At 44.8% G+C, this 18296-nt stretch overlaps 6 protein-coding genes across 6 annotated transcripts; 3 read left to right on the plus strand and 3 right to left on the minus strand.

Moving 5' to 3' along the window:
• Positions 1-1666: 1666 nt before the first annotated feature.
• Positions 1667-2124, minus strand: AOL_s00078g190 (uncharacterized protein; the record flags this gene model as incomplete). The annotated part of the gene is made up of 2 exons (XM_011123453.1): positions 1667-1818; positions 1911-2124. The coding sequence occupies 2 exons, from the start codon at positions 2122-2124 to the stop codon at positions 1667-1669; spliced, it is 366 nt and encodes a 121-aa protein (XP_011121755.1).
• A 1813-nt stretch (positions 2125-3937) lies between these two features.
• Positions 3938-5766, plus strand: AOL_s00078g191 (uncharacterized protein; the record flags this gene model as incomplete). Its single annotated transcript, XM_011123454.1, has 3 exons — positions 3938-4042; positions 4122-4922; positions 4999-5766. The coding sequence occupies 3 exons, from the start codon at positions 3938-3940 to the stop codon at positions 5764-5766; spliced, it is 1674 nt and encodes a 557-aa protein (XP_011121756.1).
• Positions 5767-6561: 795 nt separating this feature from the next.
• Positions 6562-7254, plus strand: AOL_s00078g192 (uncharacterized protein; the record flags this gene model as incomplete). The annotated part of the gene is made up of 1 exon (XM_011123455.1): positions 6562-7254. The coding sequence occupies one exon, from the start codon at positions 6562-6564 to the stop codon at positions 7252-7254; it is 693 nt and encodes a 230-aa protein (XP_011121757.1).
• Positions 7255-7650: 396 nt separating this feature from the next.
• On the minus strand, positions 7651-11055 carry AOL_s00078g193 (uncharacterized protein; the record flags this gene model as incomplete). Its single annotated transcript, XM_011123456.1, has 8 exons — positions 7651-7881; positions 7953-8347; positions 8432-9274; positions 9331-9898; positions 9958-10044; positions 10101-10409; positions 10531-10760; positions 10923-11055. 8 exons carry the CDS (start codon positions 11053-11055, stop codon positions 7651-7653), a joined length of 2796 nt encoding a protein of 931 aa, XP_011121758.1.
• Positions 11056-12901: 1846 nt separating this feature from the next.
• Positions 12902-14492, minus strand: AOL_s00078g194 (uncharacterized protein; the record flags this gene model as incomplete). The annotated part of the gene is made up of 3 exons (XM_011123457.1): positions 12902-13985; positions 14056-14139; positions 14218-14492. 3 exons carry the CDS (start codon positions 14490-14492, stop codon positions 12902-12904), a joined length of 1443 nt encoding a protein of 480 aa, XP_011121759.1.
• A 632-nt stretch (positions 14493-15124) lies between these two features.
• On the plus strand, positions 15125-17626 carry AOL_s00078g195 (uncharacterized protein; the record flags this gene model as incomplete). Its single annotated transcript, XM_011123458.1, has 1 exon — positions 15125-17626. The coding sequence occupies one exon, from the start codon at positions 15125-15127 to the stop codon at positions 17624-17626; it is 2502 nt and encodes an 833-aa protein (XP_011121760.1).
• Positions 17627-18296: the final 670 nt, after the last annotated feature.

Raw genomic sequence — 18296 nt, forward strand, 5'->3', positions numbered from 1 at the left:
AAGATGGACAAAACGTTCAATTGAAATTGTCGATAGAGACCATGTAGCACTTGCCATCTTGAGCGATTGTCGACTAACAAAAGCATTTAAAATATGAGCTCTCGATTCATCTTTTTGATGATGGTCACTCCGGATTGGAGATTGCATGCGTCTTGCCTTAGTGAATGACGCAGCTACATACCTGTCGACCGGTCTGAATATCTGATAGTTTCCTATTTTTCGTATAAATATCCACTTACATCAATATCGATATCTTATCTGCTGATTCCTATATACCGGATTAGCCGGGTGGATGCCTGTATGCCCGGCTGCCGGCAGGGGTGGTCTCGAGGCTGAGGCAAACAGATGGACGATATATGCATACTGTCCCAGTTCCAGATAATCGATGCATGCAGCTCTAACCACAGCTCGGGAAAACCCTTCAGGGTTGACACTAGACCAGGTTGACAGATTGAATTGTCGGAAGTACGTAACCTAAGTGATTAAGCGCTTAAGTACTTAAGTAGTTATCGATATTAACATCGATATTGATATCGATATATATATCTGATCAGGGATGTCTAGCGCTAGCTTGGCGCCGCTTGGTTTCTAGCTAGCCACTAGCTTTTCCTTCCACTTTATTCACTTGTACTAAATGCTCGAATGGCGACGGCGTAACCTTATGATCTCGAGCTTTTCCCGGGCTATAAAGGGTGACGAAAAACACAGGCAAGTACAAGTTAGTAGTATCTAATAGGTGTTTTGTTCGTACGACTGAGATTCGAAATGCTGTCGGCTGTTGCAGTCTGAAGCTTCTATCAAAGCTCGTGAGCAGATACCAATCTGGTTAATTGCACGAAGGCTAGTCTCAAGCCCAGAGAAAACTCCCGGGGTACGTACAGACATACAATGGCTGACCCAGCGTATAGTAGCCTGGATGCCAGAACCTAAGTACGCTCTGACATACTCATACTCTTTTGCATAGCACAATGGGTAGGCCATATCCACGGCGTGGCACGGTACCAGGCATCGTGTTACACCCTAATAATAAAGTATACTAAAATAATTTACAGTTTTATGTTTTTATGTTTTTATGTTTTAAAAGGTTTTTGGCACAAAGGCCAGGTTTGTTCATATCGTTCGTCATATAATTGGATGATTAACTTCTCCCACACTATCGCCCCAATTTAGTTTGAAGAATGATGTAACTCGCAAGCTTTACACACCTCCTATTTCAAACTTGCTATTGAAGTACCTCATTCGTGGGCGAACTATTACTATATTGATATATACTTGGCTACTATGATATAATTTGCAAATAATGGGAATCTAAACATATTAATTAATTAATTTCAGGAAGACGATAATATAAATCTATTTCTTAGAATTAAATTCAATGTTTTTAGCTCAACTATCGGTACCAGGGCCCGGCTGCTTTAATTATAGTGATACGAATTAGTTTCTTTCGGAACAAAGACTATTTTGAATTGATATGAACGTTAGGAGAGATTGTTTTTACAAAAATATTACACCAAAAAGAGATCTACACTCCTAGCAATGCTTCGGAAACCGCGAGTACACAGACAAAACCTACGGATCCGGATTGACCAGTGCACAATCTCAACAAATGTTGATTGGGGCGTCCGGCTAGCTACCAATCATGGAGCTTGTGCCAATATATACAGGCTTAACGGCCGCCTCTAACGCGACTAGTTCCATCGTCCGGCCCTGGCAAGCCTTCCTCGTCCCCAGGTTCGCGATATCTACCCTGAGGCTTTGCGCCTCGCGTTCGTGATTCAATAATGTTGTCTTGGTCAATAGCTTCTACATCATCTCGAGCTGTATATATAGTATAAATTCCGACATTAGCGATCTAGTTCTTTAATAGCAGCTTATTTACTAGAGATGTGAGTGTAGTATTCGGTACATACCTAACTCGCGGTCACTATCTGCAGTGGTTGGGTCGACTCCGGAGATATCCTTATCCTCAACAACGGGAACTGGATAGCCATCCTTTGAACGGTATTCGTTTCCGCTGGCGTCGGATACATCATTTTTTGGGTTGAACTCGGCGTCTGGGTTCATTTCTTTTGGATTGACATTTGAGATATCTCGCTGCGCCGGATTGAATTCTGGATCCGACATGTTTATAGATAATAGGCTGTAAATCGTGAAGAGATGAGATAAGTTGTAATTAATCCGTTATATATTTTGAATTGATTGTATAGTTATATGTAGAGATAAGAAATAATGATTTAATTATGTACAGGTGTCTTTATATCTTTGTAAAGTTGTGAATATTATCATGGCGTCGCTAGTTACGTCAAGCTGAAGTAACAACATTTACGTCAATCTCTGGATAACGGATCTAACTTTTAAAACTATGCTGGCATAAAAAAATTCTTGATGACTTCATCCTTTCTGATGAAATATCTACATTCAGGTTCTTGGCAAGCTCGATCAATTAATCGGTGAATATATTATATGTCTTACGATCGATCGATGCGTCTTGTATTAGATTTGCCTCGATCTTAAGCTAGTGTTGCATGTTGGAACCCGATGTATGTCGATCGATTGACATCTCAATATATTCGTGATTGAGGGCACTACCGTAAATACCTTTATCTTTTAACAGAGGACTGACATGAGCAATATTGCAATTGAGTTTTTCTCACAGCACTGTTACATGTTGTATTATTACGTCCGCATGAGGTTATGAAAAGTACATAACGTACAAAACACGGGGGCCAATAAATACTAAGTCTATTTCTTCGGTCAATTAATTACTGGATTGTGGTTTGGATAGACTTATTTATACTGAGAGTATCCCGAGGATCAATTGAAAATATATGAATGTATCGTGCATGTCCGAGATTCGATTCGATGGATGGAATTTAATATATAATATACGTCGTCTATAACCGCCACAACACACCAGCCACCGATAGATTGTTGGAAATGCCTCATGATCGTGGCTGTGTAACCAACAGGGGATGAAACCAAAAATAGACAGACAATGCGGCAAGCGACGTAACCTGACAAGACGGAAAGGATGTGATTTGTTTCCGATGGGCCTTGTTCGAGGCCCTGTTTGGTGTGTACTTAGCATATGTACCTGTCAGACTATACTCCCATGATAGTTTAAACTTAAGAAGTAAAGTACCTACTTAACTAAGTAAGTACTTAAATACATATGTGACTGATCGTTCCTGCATGTCATCCCGCTGTTTTTCTTAAAAAAAAAAAAAAAACCTTAAACCCCGACCGACCGACGTCTGACATGATTATTAAAATAAATAAAAAAGTGAAATCTGGCCTTATTGGATTGAGGCAGTTAGACGTAAGGACATACATACATTCTCAGGTATTCAAAGTGTAAGTAAGTCCGGAGTAAGCGCGGAACGGAATGTGAATGAAAGATAACTTGTGACTTTCTCGATCGAGAAGAGTACACCGTTTCAATGTGCGATGGATTTATAATATAAACTAAAAAGTAAATGCGCCGCCTCCGAAGGCTTTCCCCCCTTGCATGTTTCCGACTTCTTCCACCCCTTCTACTTCGGACTTCTTAGATAGCGACTGCCTAAGTATATAATATACATCCTCCCCTAGCTGATTGATTGATTCTATTCAATTTTATTTTATTTTATTTCGTTTTTATTGCTGCCGGGTAGATATACACATTAAAAAAGAAACGAAAGCTAAACGCTATTCTCACGCCACCCCGGGATCTTAGCTTACCCTCATACAAGACTAACTTGCTGGAAACATATACGAAGAGCCGCCGCTGGATGGCCTCTTAGTCGAATCATCCCGCGAACGAACAGCCTGTCATCTTCTCCACAAATTATATTAACGTCCTTCTCGATCGCTTCTTTCTTTTCCCTTTCCATGCGTCGTCCTACGTAGCTTTCCCATCTTCATCATCATCACCATCGTTACAATTCATACACATAAAATGTCTACCCGCCGAAGCCATCGGCATGCCGCCCGCTGGTTCTTCCTTGGCTACCTCGCCACAGCAGCTTATGGAGCCGTCGATAAAGACCTCAGCTACTGTTCCGTATGTATTTTTATCTATCTATCTATTGTATTACAGAGCAATGGAAGCTAATATGAGTTTTTTTTATTTTAAAAAAAAGAACGAACCAAACTCTCTCGTCTCAGACGCCTGCGTCTCCTACGCCACCCTCGAAGAAATCAACACCGAAGTCCGCCCCGCAATCAAATTCCTCACCCAAAACGTCGATTTCTTCACCTACTACCGTCTAGATCTCTACGGCCGCGAATGCCCCTTCTGGTCCGACGATGCAGGTTTCTGCGCAAACCGTGCTTGTGCCGTAGAACTAGCCGACGAAAAGGATATCCCGGAATCATGGCGTTCCTCGGAATTAGGAAAACTAGAAGGTCCGAAGGCATCACAACCTTCTCCGGAAGTTCAAAAGGAGGAACCGTCACCGTTTAAAGGAACATTGGGTGAAGATACCGCTGAGAGTTGTATCTTTGAACCGCAGGAGAGGGATAATAGGGATTATTGTGTGGCTGAAGATGAGGGGAATGGAAGTAATTGTGTATACGTCAGTTTGATCGATAATCCGGAACGATTCACGGGGTATGCCGGGACATCGGCGAATAACGTTTGGAAGGCGGTATACCAAGAAAACTGCTTCAACACCCAAGCTCAATCTGAGAAGCAAAGCAGTAATCAACCTTTTGGCGGCGCATTCGGTCGAGGTATTCCGGCTGACCCCAATGCTGCTGCAAACTTGAAGAATGTGATGGATAGGAGGAAGCACGAAGTCGTTCAGAAGAACTTGATCTCCCCGCCACCTGAAGAACAGTGTTTGGAGAAGAGAGTGTTTTATAGGGTTCTTAGTGGGATGCATGCTAGTATTTCTATGCACTTGTGTCATGACTTTTTCAACCAGACCACCGGACAATGGGTTTGTTTCCCTTCCCCTCAATATAATAATATACTATATAGTATATGAGAACATTCAACTAACATAAAATATCTAGGGCCCAAATCTCCAATGCTACAAAGACCGTCTCCACAACTTCCCAGACCGCATCCAAAACATGTACTTCAACTACGCAATCCTCCTTCGAGCCGTCGCCAAACTCCGTAAAAACCTGAACCACTACACCTTCTGCGCCGGCGACAAACGTACCAACGAATTCACCCGCAAGAAGCTCTCCGCCCTAACCGACCGCATCGCCTCGCACCCCAGCGTCTTCGACGAAAGCGTCATGTTTAAAGATGAAAACTCTCTTGTTCTCAAAGAAGACTTTAGAAACCGATTCAGAAATGTTAGTAGGTTGATGGATTGTGTCGGATGTGATAAATGTAGACTTTGGGGTAAACTCCAGACTTCGGGGTACGGAACTGCTTTGAAGATATTATTCGAATACGACGAGAATGAAGAAAACGGAAAGAACCCGATCTTGAGACGAACGGAGCTCGTGGCTTTGATTAACACATTAGGGAGACTTTCCAACTCCCTCTACGCATTCACGAGATTCGGAGCAATGATCGAAAGAGAACGTGTGATCGAGGAAATGAGAGCTCAAGATGCTTTCGTACAATTAGAAAAGGAAGCAGAAATGGAAAGAAAAAGGAAGGAAGCAGAGGCACAAAATGAAGAAAATGTATTACGTTGGCCGGAACAACCGGAGTTGACGGGGAATGAATCGGTTAAGGAGTTGTTCATGAGGGAGCTGGAGATGGTTTGGTTCGCATTTAGATTTATCGCGAAGAGTTGGTATGATCTACCATTGAAGGCGTAAGTTCCTTTTTTCCCTTTCCCTTCCCTTTTCACCCGGCCATTCCTAGTACTTGGAATAATAGAGGTGACTAATATATGTATGTGAACCTACAGATGGCGGATTTATAGATGGGGAAGTGCAGTGGTGATGGATAAGTTCCTGGGGAGAGATCGATATCAGACCCGGGTCTTCCCATACCGACACGCTCTAGACGAGCTATAGAGGAGAAATAGAAAAAAGATAAAAGTAAAAAAAATATGTCCTTTTAGAAGACGATAAATAGAGAAAGAGAAAGAGAAAGAGAAAGAGAAAGAGAAAGAGAAAGAGAAAGAGAAAGAGAAAGAGAAAGAAGAAAAGATGCATAGAAGGACTCGGAGTTAATTACGTTAAGTATACCTTTTATCCCCCTCTCATTGTATTGTATTTTTATTTGTATTGTATCAGAAACCGGCGTTTGGTGGCATCCGATCCGACCTTTTCCATCCTATTTTATTAGTTAATCAAGCGGTTGTATAAATTTACCTTGAATTTTCTACTTCTTCTTTTCTCCTCCTTCGTTCTCTTTTATCTTTAATATAGTATCTAGCTGTAGATACTTCTTATTTTATCAACCGATTTCTTTTTTTATAATCGTTATTATATATTATCGCAGTGAAATTAAGATCGTTGCATATGCGCATACGCATGCTCTGCTTTTATCACCGACATCATCGCTTATAAAACCCCCACAAACCCCGGCCAAATTTCCAAACTTAGCTATCTCCAAACCCTCAAAAAAATGATATAAAAAAACCCCAAAAAAAAGCCGCCGACGTCATGCTCCAACCATCCACACTACAAACCCGTCTCCTCGCCGGTCGAGTCATCAAAGCTTCACCCTTCTCACAGCTACCATACCGACGTCTGACACCATCTCTCTACACACCCATCCGCCACTCCAGTTCCTCCACTACTACAACCACCAAAACCCCCAAAACATTCTACACCCTCTTCCCCACCACCCTCCCCACCGGTCCCCCACCAACCGGTCCCTTCACAATCAACCTCCGCGCCCTCCGCGCCGAATTCCTCAAACTCCAACAATCAACCCACCCAGACCTCTTCCCCCCATCCCTCCGAAAATCCGCCGAAACAGCCTCAGCGCAACTAAACAAAGCCTACACGACCCTCTGCTCTCCACTCCTGCGTGCCGAATACCTCCTAACCCTCCGAGGTTACACAGACCCGTCATCGGACGAAACACATCAGATAACCGATCATGAGTTGTTGATGGAGGTATTAGAGGCCAACGAGGTTTTGGAAAATGCGAGGGAGGAAGGGGAGTTGGTTGAGTTGAGGGAGAGGAATGAAGAGAGGATTGAGGAGTGTATTGGGAGACTTGAGGAGTTGTTTAAAGCTGATAGGTTGGATGAGGTTAGAGTTGAGGTTGTTAAGTTGAAGTATTGGGTTAATGTCGCGGAAGGGTTGAAGCATTGGGAACCGGGGAAGGGGGTTAGTTTGCAGCATTGATTTTTTTTTGGGGGGGAGGGGGGTTTTAAAGTTTTAAGTTTAAGAATATATTAAATGCTAGAATCAAGGGGATTGAGTGTATATAGATTCTTATTGTACGATAGGTAAGGTGTGTCCGTTTTTTGTTTTTTTTGTTACATGGCTTCAAAAAGAAACTTAGACTGTGTACTACTTGATCATAAGATAAATTTATAAAAGGAAAGAGCCAGAGGGAAACTCTCCTTTTCGAATTCAATATGCTTCCAAGTAACAAATAATTGTCCAAAGAAGGTTGAGCTATGTAATTCCCTCCCTTTCTATGTAAAAAAAACCCATTAATACCCCTAGCTACAATAGATACCTTCTAATATAAACACTTCCTTCCTATGAAAAGAAGAAGAAGAAGAACATACATCATCAATCTTCTGATAGCACATTCTTCAATGCCACAAGGAAGACATCCCCCATCTTGTGCAATTCATCGATCGGCGGCTTCACAGGCTGTCCCGCAGTCCGTCTCAATATCTCAGCCTGCCGATTCCTCCTCTTCTGCTCAACTGCAATCAAATCCGCATCATCCAATTCCTCTTCAAACGCTAGATCTTCATCCATCTCCGCATCGTCAATCGCAAGATCCGCCAGGTCCTCCTATAATTCACGATAATTAGTAAATAGCTCTGACTTGAGTCTGTATATATAACCTATGAAGGAATACTTACCGGCTCCAATCCAAAATCAGACACACTAAACCCTCCTGGCTTTGTCTCTGACCAATTATCCCGTCCACTGGCCATCTTCTGCCTTGTCTTGCCTTCATGCCATCTCTTCCTGTCAAATTGCCATTTGATAAGACTGTCAATCTCCGCCTTCGCCTTGGCCGAATCAATAACCTTTTGCTCAACTGCATCTTCGAATAACTTGTTCATATCCAACGCTCCGCGCTTCGGTCCGTTACGTAGGAATGCGAGAATATCCTCGATCCATCCCATTAACGACGAGAACAGTCCGTTGTCGTGGAGATGTACTTCGTGGATGAATTTGAAGAAATTGTCTTCGTGTCGGGCGCAGAGATCAATGAATGCTTGTACTGTCTTGTTGGGATCAGATGCTAGGTCTGCAGCGTGAAACCACAGAATTCGTCAGAACCAGATATCATTTCAAATAGGGAATAAATAAAGGGATGGAACGGGAGGACTACCTTGCTTCTGCGCCTTCTCCACAACCACAATGATATCATCCAAGAAGTGCGCAAAGTCCGTAATACTGTTATACACATTCGCGGATTTATAAACCCTCACCAACGGTTCATAAAAGATATGGAACAAATCCCTGAACAACTGTAGCGTAACCGGCTCTTCAATCAAAGCCTGCATCATCATCTTATCCCGACGTCTGGTATACAGCTTCAACAGTTGTTTCAAGTGTGAAAATAGCACCGCGCCTTGTCGCATCTCGTCGTCGACGTTGTTAACGGCGTTCGTCCAGGCGACATAGGCATTAAACACGGTGCCGATTTGCTCAGGCGAAAGTTCGGGTTCCAGCAACTCGGACCGGAGGATGGCAACTAAGATGTCCACATCGTCGGCCGCCGCATCCTCCCTAACAATCTCTCGTACATCGTCGCTAGCTTCAGCGAATTGTTTGATTTTATCGCAGAGTACAGCGTCGCCAACTTTGGGCCATAAAGCGTCGATGGCTTTTTGTACCTGGTTTACACCGTCTGAAATTGCCATTCCGAAGACTCGCTGCATTAGGGATCGTGATTTAAAGGGTTGGGCGAGGAAAAGGTCGAGGACCCCAGACATAACTGCTGCGGGATTGGCAATACGAATAATATTCTTAAGAACGGCGTATGGTATTAGCGAGTGTATTCTCTTCATCTGCGCGAATAACTCTGGAGAGTTATCCTCAGCGAGGAAAAGATGGTAGATTGTTGCGGCGACTTCTATTCTAGCCCATTCTGCAAACTTTTGGTAGTTGGGCGAAAGCTCAGAGATATGGTTCTTCTCCTTGATCTCCGCGAATAGGTTTGTCAAGCCATCTGTCATATGTTAGCTGTGATTCTTCATATCGCATAAGGTTCGTATATCTCCTTACTAGCTTCAACAATCTCTCTCCTGAACCCTTCCATATAGGCATCGAGTTCACGGGCTCTAGATCTAGCGATTTCAAAAAACCTCATTTGTTCATCAACTCTCGCCTGATCTGCCTGCCTTCTCCGCTGTTCATCTGCCTCCTCCTCCCTATTTAACTTGAGTGGAGATTCTGTTAGGAAGGTTTTCATGGCTGCAGAGGTCGCAATCTGTTGGTTCTTCAATAGATTTCGAATGTACGCGCGTAATGACACCCGCTGATCCTCCCTCCATAGCGGCGCTGAGTTCTCTTGAGGCGGCGAGTCTCCTCGTTCTGAAGTCAAACTATTGCGATTTCTCGATGCCGACCTCGAATTCCTACTTGCGGAGGTGGAGCGAGAGTGGGAGAATGGAGCGGATAATCTGCGTGAGGATACCTCGGTTGATGCGATAGTTGAAACAGACGAGATTGAGCTAGAATCGTCATCTTTGATTGCACCGCTTGGAGTGAGGAGGCCGGTAGACCCTCCAGAGGAAGCCTTCGTTTTAATGGGCAGTGGCGGGAAGACCTTTCCTGGGAACTCTTTTTTCAACTAAAATTTTCATTGTATATCAGTATGGTGAGCTCGACTGTGAGGATTTGTAATCATACGTCTCTTGTCAGCTGTTTGAAAGAGCCATATCGTCTTCCCACGAGCACCTCGCCGTGTTTTTCATGTTTGCTACGTATTAAGAATTCCTGCTCATCAATTAGTCCCTATATTTCCCAAATTCCTTTCTCAGAGAAACACTCACAGCGTGCGTATGATATCGCACAGTTCTCTTCACTGACGTTTGTCGCACACTAACAACATTGACATCCCAGCCGTTGAGTACATGCCCCTCCGGTACGTTGACCATCAAGGACTCGTCCCTAGCGTCTCGATCGACTACTTCAATTTCCTCGAAGCTAACACGCTCTTCGTAACCCGAAGCAGTTGGGATACCCGAGTTCATCATAAGTTCTACTAATTTCTCGCATTTTAAGGCTAGCTTCCTGCGTTTTGTTTCTTCCAGGCGGTCTTCAGACGAGGAAATTTGTTTGGTGGCGAAAGATTCTAGGAACTATTTTTTCTCAAATATACCAGTCAATTTCAAATTTCAAACTTCACTTTATCTTCAACGCTACTGCGTATATTATGATTTTTTGGGTTGTCTATTGGGGCGTAGCTGTGATATGACGTACCACTTGCAGCTTATCCTGCCAAAACTCCTTCTCCTTCGCCTGGTCGAGAAATGGGAACTTGCGCACATGGTGGACGAATATAAATCTAAGGATTGGTAAATCTGAATCCGTAGGTGATACCTCGCCGAGTTCCGATTTGAATGGTGCGCCAAAACGACGGAGAGCGGTTGGGGAGTTTAGTTCTGCGATTTCGGATTTGGTTTGGCGGGAGATGAGTTCGCGTTTGAGATCTTTGGTGGGGAAGATTCGAAGACGGAGGGGTATTCACTCATTAGCTTAGGAATTCAACAAAAACCCAAAACAGAAAAAAAAATGATTTTTGGATTAGGATTGTAGATTTTGAAATTTGAAATTTAGGAAGTTGTAACAGGGGGGTAAGGGTAGGAATTTACAGTGCTCTTGCTTTCCAGTAAGGACGTTTCCGGTGTTATCGCCGCCGCCCTTGTTGTAGCGTCTACTGTTTGCTCCCATCATCTTTGTTTCTGGAGGTGTGCCATACGGCGGTGTGACTGAACCGTCGGACATGGAATTCGAGATCGATGGTGGTGATAGAAACGGTGGAAGGAGGAAAGAAGAGTAGGAGGGGAAAGAGGTTGGCGGGTGAAAGAGGGAGAAGGAGACGGATAGTTTTAGGTGAAGGTCGATCTCAAGATATTAACCCTACGCGAGAGAGAATAACCTTGAACCTGTGATTATGAACCCGATGATGACGATTATGCTCACGATGACAGTGAAACAGCAGAAGATGAAAGTGGTGGTAGGCCGTAGGGACGGGAGAGAGTAAGTAGAATAGATAGAGGGGGAAGAAGAGGAAGGGAAGAAGTGTGTCTGCTTATAATGTTTAAAGCAAGCAATCAAGCAAGCATGGAAAAGGTCACCAGGCTGGTCTTATATATCCGCACTATCTCGAGTACCTTCAATTGCAATCGAGCGGATCAGAATTGGAAACTGCCGCGAACGTCCATCAACTATCGAGCTAGCACTATCCTGTCAGACGCATATGCAAAGTATGTGCATACATATACATAGAACGGTTCACGATGGAACAAAATCCACTGGCCTGATAGGTGAGATCAAAAATCAAGAACTGAAGTTGATAGGGTGGATGGGCTCCGTGGAAGGACTGACTAATGCCGACAGGGTGCCCCGCCGGCAGGATAACGTAACCAACCTCCTACAGGTAGAGCTATGATGCTATGAATGGGCCAAGCTCCAGACCTCATCCACATATCGATCTAGCCTGCGACTTTTCTTCTTGGCCGTCCGAGCAATGGCGCCATGGTCGGTTTAGCCTGGTTCGCTCGGATGCCGGCAAGCCTGGGAAAGTCCTTTCATCCTGCATCCCCCACCGGTGCCTAGACATACTTCCATGATACTTTCGATGTATGCATGTATACGCAGTAAGCATGAGAATCATCGGAATGCCAATGCTTCGATGGTGTCTTGGTGATGCCCTCAAGACTTCGAGTATGCCTTGTCTTTGCCTCAGCCTTGGAAGGTGCTGTCCCACTGCTTGCGCGGCCTCATGAGGTTTTGAATGATAAAAGTCAAGCTTTCAAGTCAGTTCGGAACTTTAAGGGACGCTAGTATTTTTCTGCTTCTCTTGTCTAACCGGGGGGGCGGCTACTATTTATAATATCATCATCATGGATATTTGACACTGTTCCATAGCCATCCTATCCCGACTGATAAGATTCGGACAGTGCAGCAGTGGCTGGTAGGCTAAAAAACCAGGCCACCTGCCTGCCCTAGTATTACTTCGGTTTCGGCAACCTCGGAAAAGCTTTAAAAGGGCCTGTTGCTTGTGTTTAAGCTCACTAACATGAGATGGATGTAACGGTAATCATACTTTCCAGCCTCAAATTCACCCCATGCGACCACCACCACGGATATGGACACCACGAACGCCATGGCGCCACGGGAGACGATATGCGAATCCTATGCAAATCCTATGAGGACAAAGACCTGGAGGAGGCTTTCTGTGTAACAAATTTTACGTTTCCGTGCATACGCTTAATGCAATGTATAGTGCTGTTTGCAATTGTGGGAATACGCCACTGCCTCATCAGCCGCACTGATATTTCCCCAGATCAAAAAAAAATATGCAATCACCCATGTCCAAAACCCACAGGTCTCACAATTACCCCCCATGCAAAATGCAATGCGCCATATGCGGACGAAAGTACATACAAAAGAAGTATTAGGTATTGGCCAATGCCAATGGGGATATGAAAGCCTCGTAGAACACGCAATATCCCTCAAACGGATTTAAAATCAACCTCCTGCGATAAGCAATAATTCTTTCCCGTAGGAATAATACAAGAGGGGTATTATGACATGTCGACAATGCAATGCAATGCAAACCGTTTCGTTACGAAGATCTCTTAGACCTTGTAGTTCTTCCTGTCGTACCCCGGTCATCATAATCTTCGTTCTCATCTGGTTTCTCGGTTCTCAGCTCTTGTTTTGTGGATGATCCAATCGTTGGTCTTCCCCTCTTCTTCTTGGCCGGTATACTACTCTGCCGCTGTTGCTTCTTCTCCTTCTTGCTCTTACTGTTCAACTTCGCTCGTTTCGATGCATGTTCTGCAGCAGACTCCGCACCATCGTCGTCATCACTCTCATCGTCGCTTATAACGATGCTGGTTTCAGCTCTGGTTCCTTCCTCATCTCTTGCCTGCCTAGATTTTTCCTCATCTACTCCTCCTTCTCCCGCTTCTTGTGCATTTAGTGGATTCGTAGATTCTGCCTGGCGAGGTTGAGATTTCGCACGTCGTGTGGTTCGAGTTTCAGCGCGCTTACTCTTTGATGTTGTGTCCTTGTTGGATTCGTCACTTGGTTCTTCGGATAAGGGAGGTGATATATTCTGTGACTGTTGATCGGCAGCAGGCCTGGGTGATGGGGACCGATGTCTCCGTTTTACAGGTATTTCAACGACGACGTTACTCCTTCGGGATGTGATATCCACGTTTCCGTCTTGGACATCTGCCACTGGCGCATTGCTTTGGGTTTGGTTCTCAAGTATTATTTGTAGAGCCGATTCCAGAGCTGTAAGTCGGTTTTGAACAGATGATTCAACGACTGACAAGCGGGTTTCGAATTTTTTGAAGGAACCCTTTAAGTCTTCTAGTTCCCTTTGTAGTTTTCGGTTTGAGTTTTGGGAACTATGGAAATTTTTTGACAGGGTCTCTTGGTGTTCGTCGAGAGTTAAGCAGAAACGTTTTAATGCGAGAATGTCGTCTGCTATTTCCTCGGAAACGGATTGCTCTTCAGGGTGAGTTTCAACATGGTTCTCTGAGCCCTGGTATTGCGAGTCTTGGACTGACTCTTCTTGAGATTGTGAGACCTCAGATAGATCCTCTGTATTGGGCGAGGTCGGTGTTTGAGTGCCGGATGACACGATGTCATAGTCAAAATGGATACGGTCTTTGAACAGAGCAACTTTCCCTACGCCCCTTGAATCAAAGGAATCAAAGTTAGCCTCTTGGTGACCTTTGATATATATGTAAATTGGAACGAACGTACTCAATATCAGGGTAAAAAGGAAGATAACTGTATATCCGTCCAACATCTGCTCCGCACTTAGCACAGCTGACTGGACAATATTTCCTACGAAAACAAAAACAACAACATTAGTTTTCTGCACTCCTCTGCACCCGATGATGTCAAACAACTGACAAGTCATACCCATCCGCTTTCGTTAACTTGGTTCTCGTCTTTGTTTCCCAATGACAATTGATGTTGCGGTTTTCAGGACTATATTCCAAAACCACTACTTCCCTATCCTTGACTATAAAGGTGCCTTGATACTTGGAGGAGTGTCCGAATATTGCGATTCCCATTTCATCCCTACATGCACGGCAGACTACGTAGAACGGGCGTGGTGGATCTGTCCGTCGTGAATACACTGAAGGTGTAGGTGCCGGTGCAGGCGGAGGCGCAACTTTTGGTTTTCGAGGCATTTCAGAACTCTTGGTAGGAAGTAATTCTAATCGTCGGTGTTGTTGATAGGCGATGAACCTTTAGGTGATGAATTCGTGGTGTTGCATTGCACTAAGCTAAGTAGGTCTGCATCGAAGGAAGGAGAGAAGAGAAGGTGTTGAATGTTTAGCGTGACAGTCGCGCAAGAACCGAACTGTACAGGGTCACTAGTCATAACTGCTGTGTATTAAAGAAAGCAGTGCCGATGCTGCGATATCTGATAGATCCTCCCATAAACTTCATATCCCGTGTAGCTTGTACCAGCGACCCAGATTACCTATATTTCGGATATTTAGTATGTAGAGTTGGTGAAGTAAGAAAGCTGTTCATGTCCAACCGCGTGGAGAAAGGTGCTTATCGATAAATGGCCGCCATGTGGCTTGGCGTTGCGACCGAAGTTTTGTGTTTCTGTGTTTCTGTTCTGTGCAACCTGACGTCGTCTTTCTTTCTTCTTCTTTCTTTCTTTCTGTCTTTCCTCTTATCCTCATCTCACCAACACCTTTGTCGCGTCTACATCGCATACCAATCTCCAACCATATCTTATCTCTTATCTAACGATCTATAAATACTACCACTTTCACTGTCATCTACTAGCAAAATTCGCATTTGAACAATGGGCAAGAAGAATAAAAGAAAGACCTCTCGCGGCAAGAGGAAGCTCGAAGCTCCTGATGAAGAAGATAAAGCGCTGTCGCCATTGCCCCTCCTCCCCTCCTTTGACGACATACCGACCTTCACAATTCAGTCACATACTCCATCTCAAGAAAAGTCCGCTCGAAAACGATCCGCTGGCGCTATTCCAGATGCTGAAGAGTCCTCGAAGGAGGACTCATCGTCCAATCCCGCAAAAAGACGTTGCAGCTCGAATGAAGACATACCGAAGGATGTTTCTGGGGATACTGTCAAGGATACCGTCGAAGATGCTCATAGGGACTCGGACTCGGACTCGGGCTCGGAAGGTCAGCAGCGAGCCCCAATAAAGAGAAGGGGGGAGAAAAGCCCACTGGCCGATCCAAAAAAGCGGTTTCGCGGCTCGATCGAGGAGATTCCTAAGAATCGGGATGAAGACTTAGAGGGCTGGCAACAAGTCCCTATCAAGAAGAGGAAAGGAGAAAACACATCACCCAGTCCTACAAAACGACAGCGTAGCTCGAATGAAGACACACCTAAGGAAGTGTCTGGGGAAAAGAACGAAGACTCAGAAGGCTGGCAGCATGTCCCCGTTAGAAGGAAGAAGGGAGAAGTCCCAAACCGTGGGAAATCTTACCCAGAAATCGTTGTCTCCTCGCAAAGAATACACACCTGGACCCGAATCTCCGACCTTCAAGGTCTGGCCCTTCACCTTCTCTCTTTCGACGCTCCTCCGCAATGGTTACATATCAAGAACAAATCCGCTATCAGAAGAGTAGTTTACCTCTATGTTCCCGGACTTTCAATGGACCTTTTCGACCGCCGAACACCTCTGATCTCGAAACCTTCAGGAGAGGAAGAGCCTCCAATCCGCCATTCGACACTTGGAGAATTCTTCCCGTGGTCTCTTACCGAAAACCCGCTTCCAAAACCTCTCGGCGAACTTTCTGATATCTTCACCCATGTCCTTCCCGTACGTGCCGGCGGTGATGGTAGCAAAGTCTTCTCCCCGGTTTACAACATGCTCAACATCCCCGTTGAGGCCGACCCTAAGAAGAAGAACCAAAAGAGGAATAACAGAAGGGAGGCCCGTCTAAAGATCTCAGACCTCCTTCTTTCTACTGAAGACCTGATAGAAAACGAATACCCTATCCATAGCTCCCAGATCCCGGAGGATCACCCTCCATTGGCAAATCAGGAAGGATGGGTTGAAACATCCCTCACAGACCTACCACCCCGTAATAACGAAGCCGGTAGTACTCTAGAAGGTTACAAAGTCTACTCGCTAGACTGTGAAATGGTTAAAACCTCCGTCAGGCCATCCACCGAGTCCTCCACAGAACCCTCCACAGAACCCTCCACAGAACCCTCCACAGAGCCCTCCACTGAACCCTCCACTGAACCCACTGAATCCTCCCTAGCCCGTGTTTCCCTTATATCCTGGGATGGCGACGTGGTCTTTGACTCTCTTGTTAAGCCATCAGAACCAGTCGTTGACTATTTGACCCAATTCTCTGGTATAACAGAAGCCATGCTCCGCGACGTTACAACCACAAGAGCGGATATTCAGAACAAACTGAAGGAGCTTATAGACGGTAACACTATCCTCATCGGCCAGAGCCTCAACTCCGACCTAAACGCCCTAAGAATGCGACATCCATGGATCGTAGACACATCAGTAATCTACGACCACCCACGAGGCAAGCCCATGAAACCAGCCCTTAAATGGCTTACCAACAAATTCCTGAAAAAGGAAATCCAAATCCGCGGGGCTCAAGGTCACGACTCTATCGAGGACTCTAAAGCATGTTTGGACCTTGTCAAGCTAAAACTTGAAAAGGGTAGAGAATTTGGCAGCACTGCTGCCAACTTCGAAAGTATATTTACGAAGTTGGCGGCTTCGAAGCCCGCCAAAACCGGGGCCGTGATCGATTATGGCGATGTACAGAAGAAATTCGGTACGGTTGCCCAATTCACAAAGCGAGGGAATGACGACGATCAAATCGTAGAGGGGGTCTTGAAGGCCGCCAACGGAGATGATATTTCCGGCATCGCGCCAGTAGATTTTACGTGGGCCCAACTTCGGGATCTAAATACCACCCGCGGTTGGCATAACTCCTACCAGAAGTTCATCACAGAGATGAACACTAAAATGATAACCGCTAACTCCCCACCAATCACCATTCCCGAAAAGCCAACCCCACTGGAGGGAGAGGAACTAGGGAAGGTGGTTGAGGAAACAGTGGGGAGGATTAAGAAGATTTACGATGGGTTGCCAAAGTGTTCGGTGTTGGTGGTTTATGGAGGAACGGGGGATCCGGTGGAGATGGGGAGGTTAAATGCCATGCAGGCGGTTTATAGGAAGGAGTATAAGGTGAAGAATTGGGATGAGTGTAGTGTTCAGTGGACGGATAAGGAGGTGCAGGACCTTAAGAAGGCTGTGGAGGAAGCTAGGAAGGGAGTTGCTCTGTTGGCTGTGAAGTGAATTACTTCCATCCATCGTCCGCTTGGCTCTCGGTCCTCCTGGTTCATTCACTTAACGTAATATATGTATTATTAGTGTATCAATATTATTTTGTTACGAAGAAGAGAAAATCCAAATGAGGCATGCCCAGTTACTGGCCATATGTAGAGATCTGATTAATTTCTTGCGAATCTAGAGGTGCAATGGAAGTTAAAGAAGGATTATACCGTTACCGGAGATATATCATGCATTTCGAATTCCTGAATCTAAAGTACTATGGTATGTATTGGCTGGAAGACAAAACGGTCGGGATATAACAAGATCAGCGTTATAATTATAACATTAAAGCAGAGGCAAAAGAACGAGGCCCAAAGATCGAAGCAATATGCAAAATATTGTAACAAAATAGTCAACCCCCTTGTCGGTAAAACGGGGAGGTCGAGAAGCGGGACCGAAAGACAAGAAGGGGAACAATTAAAAAAAAAAGGATATTATCTAAACTTTTATATGCAGAGAGGAGGGAATGAGAAATATCACCCGCCGTATGAGGGGAGCGAAGTATTAGTATCAAGGAGAAAAGACAAGCTAATATCTTTCTCTATTGTTTTGTTTGCAATTACTTAATCTCTAAGAAGATAAGGGGATTTTTGCTGTCTCCAGTCATTCCCATTCTTGATGAGATCTTGTGAAG

This window comes from Orbilia oligospora (genome assembly GCF_000225545.1).
Source record: "Orbilia oligospora ATCC 24927 unplaced genomic scaffold scaffold00078, whole genome shotgun sequence".
Classification (NCBI taxonomy): domain Eukaryota; kingdom Fungi; phylum Ascomycota; class Orbiliomycetes; order Orbiliales; family Orbiliaceae; genus Orbilia; species Orbilia oligospora.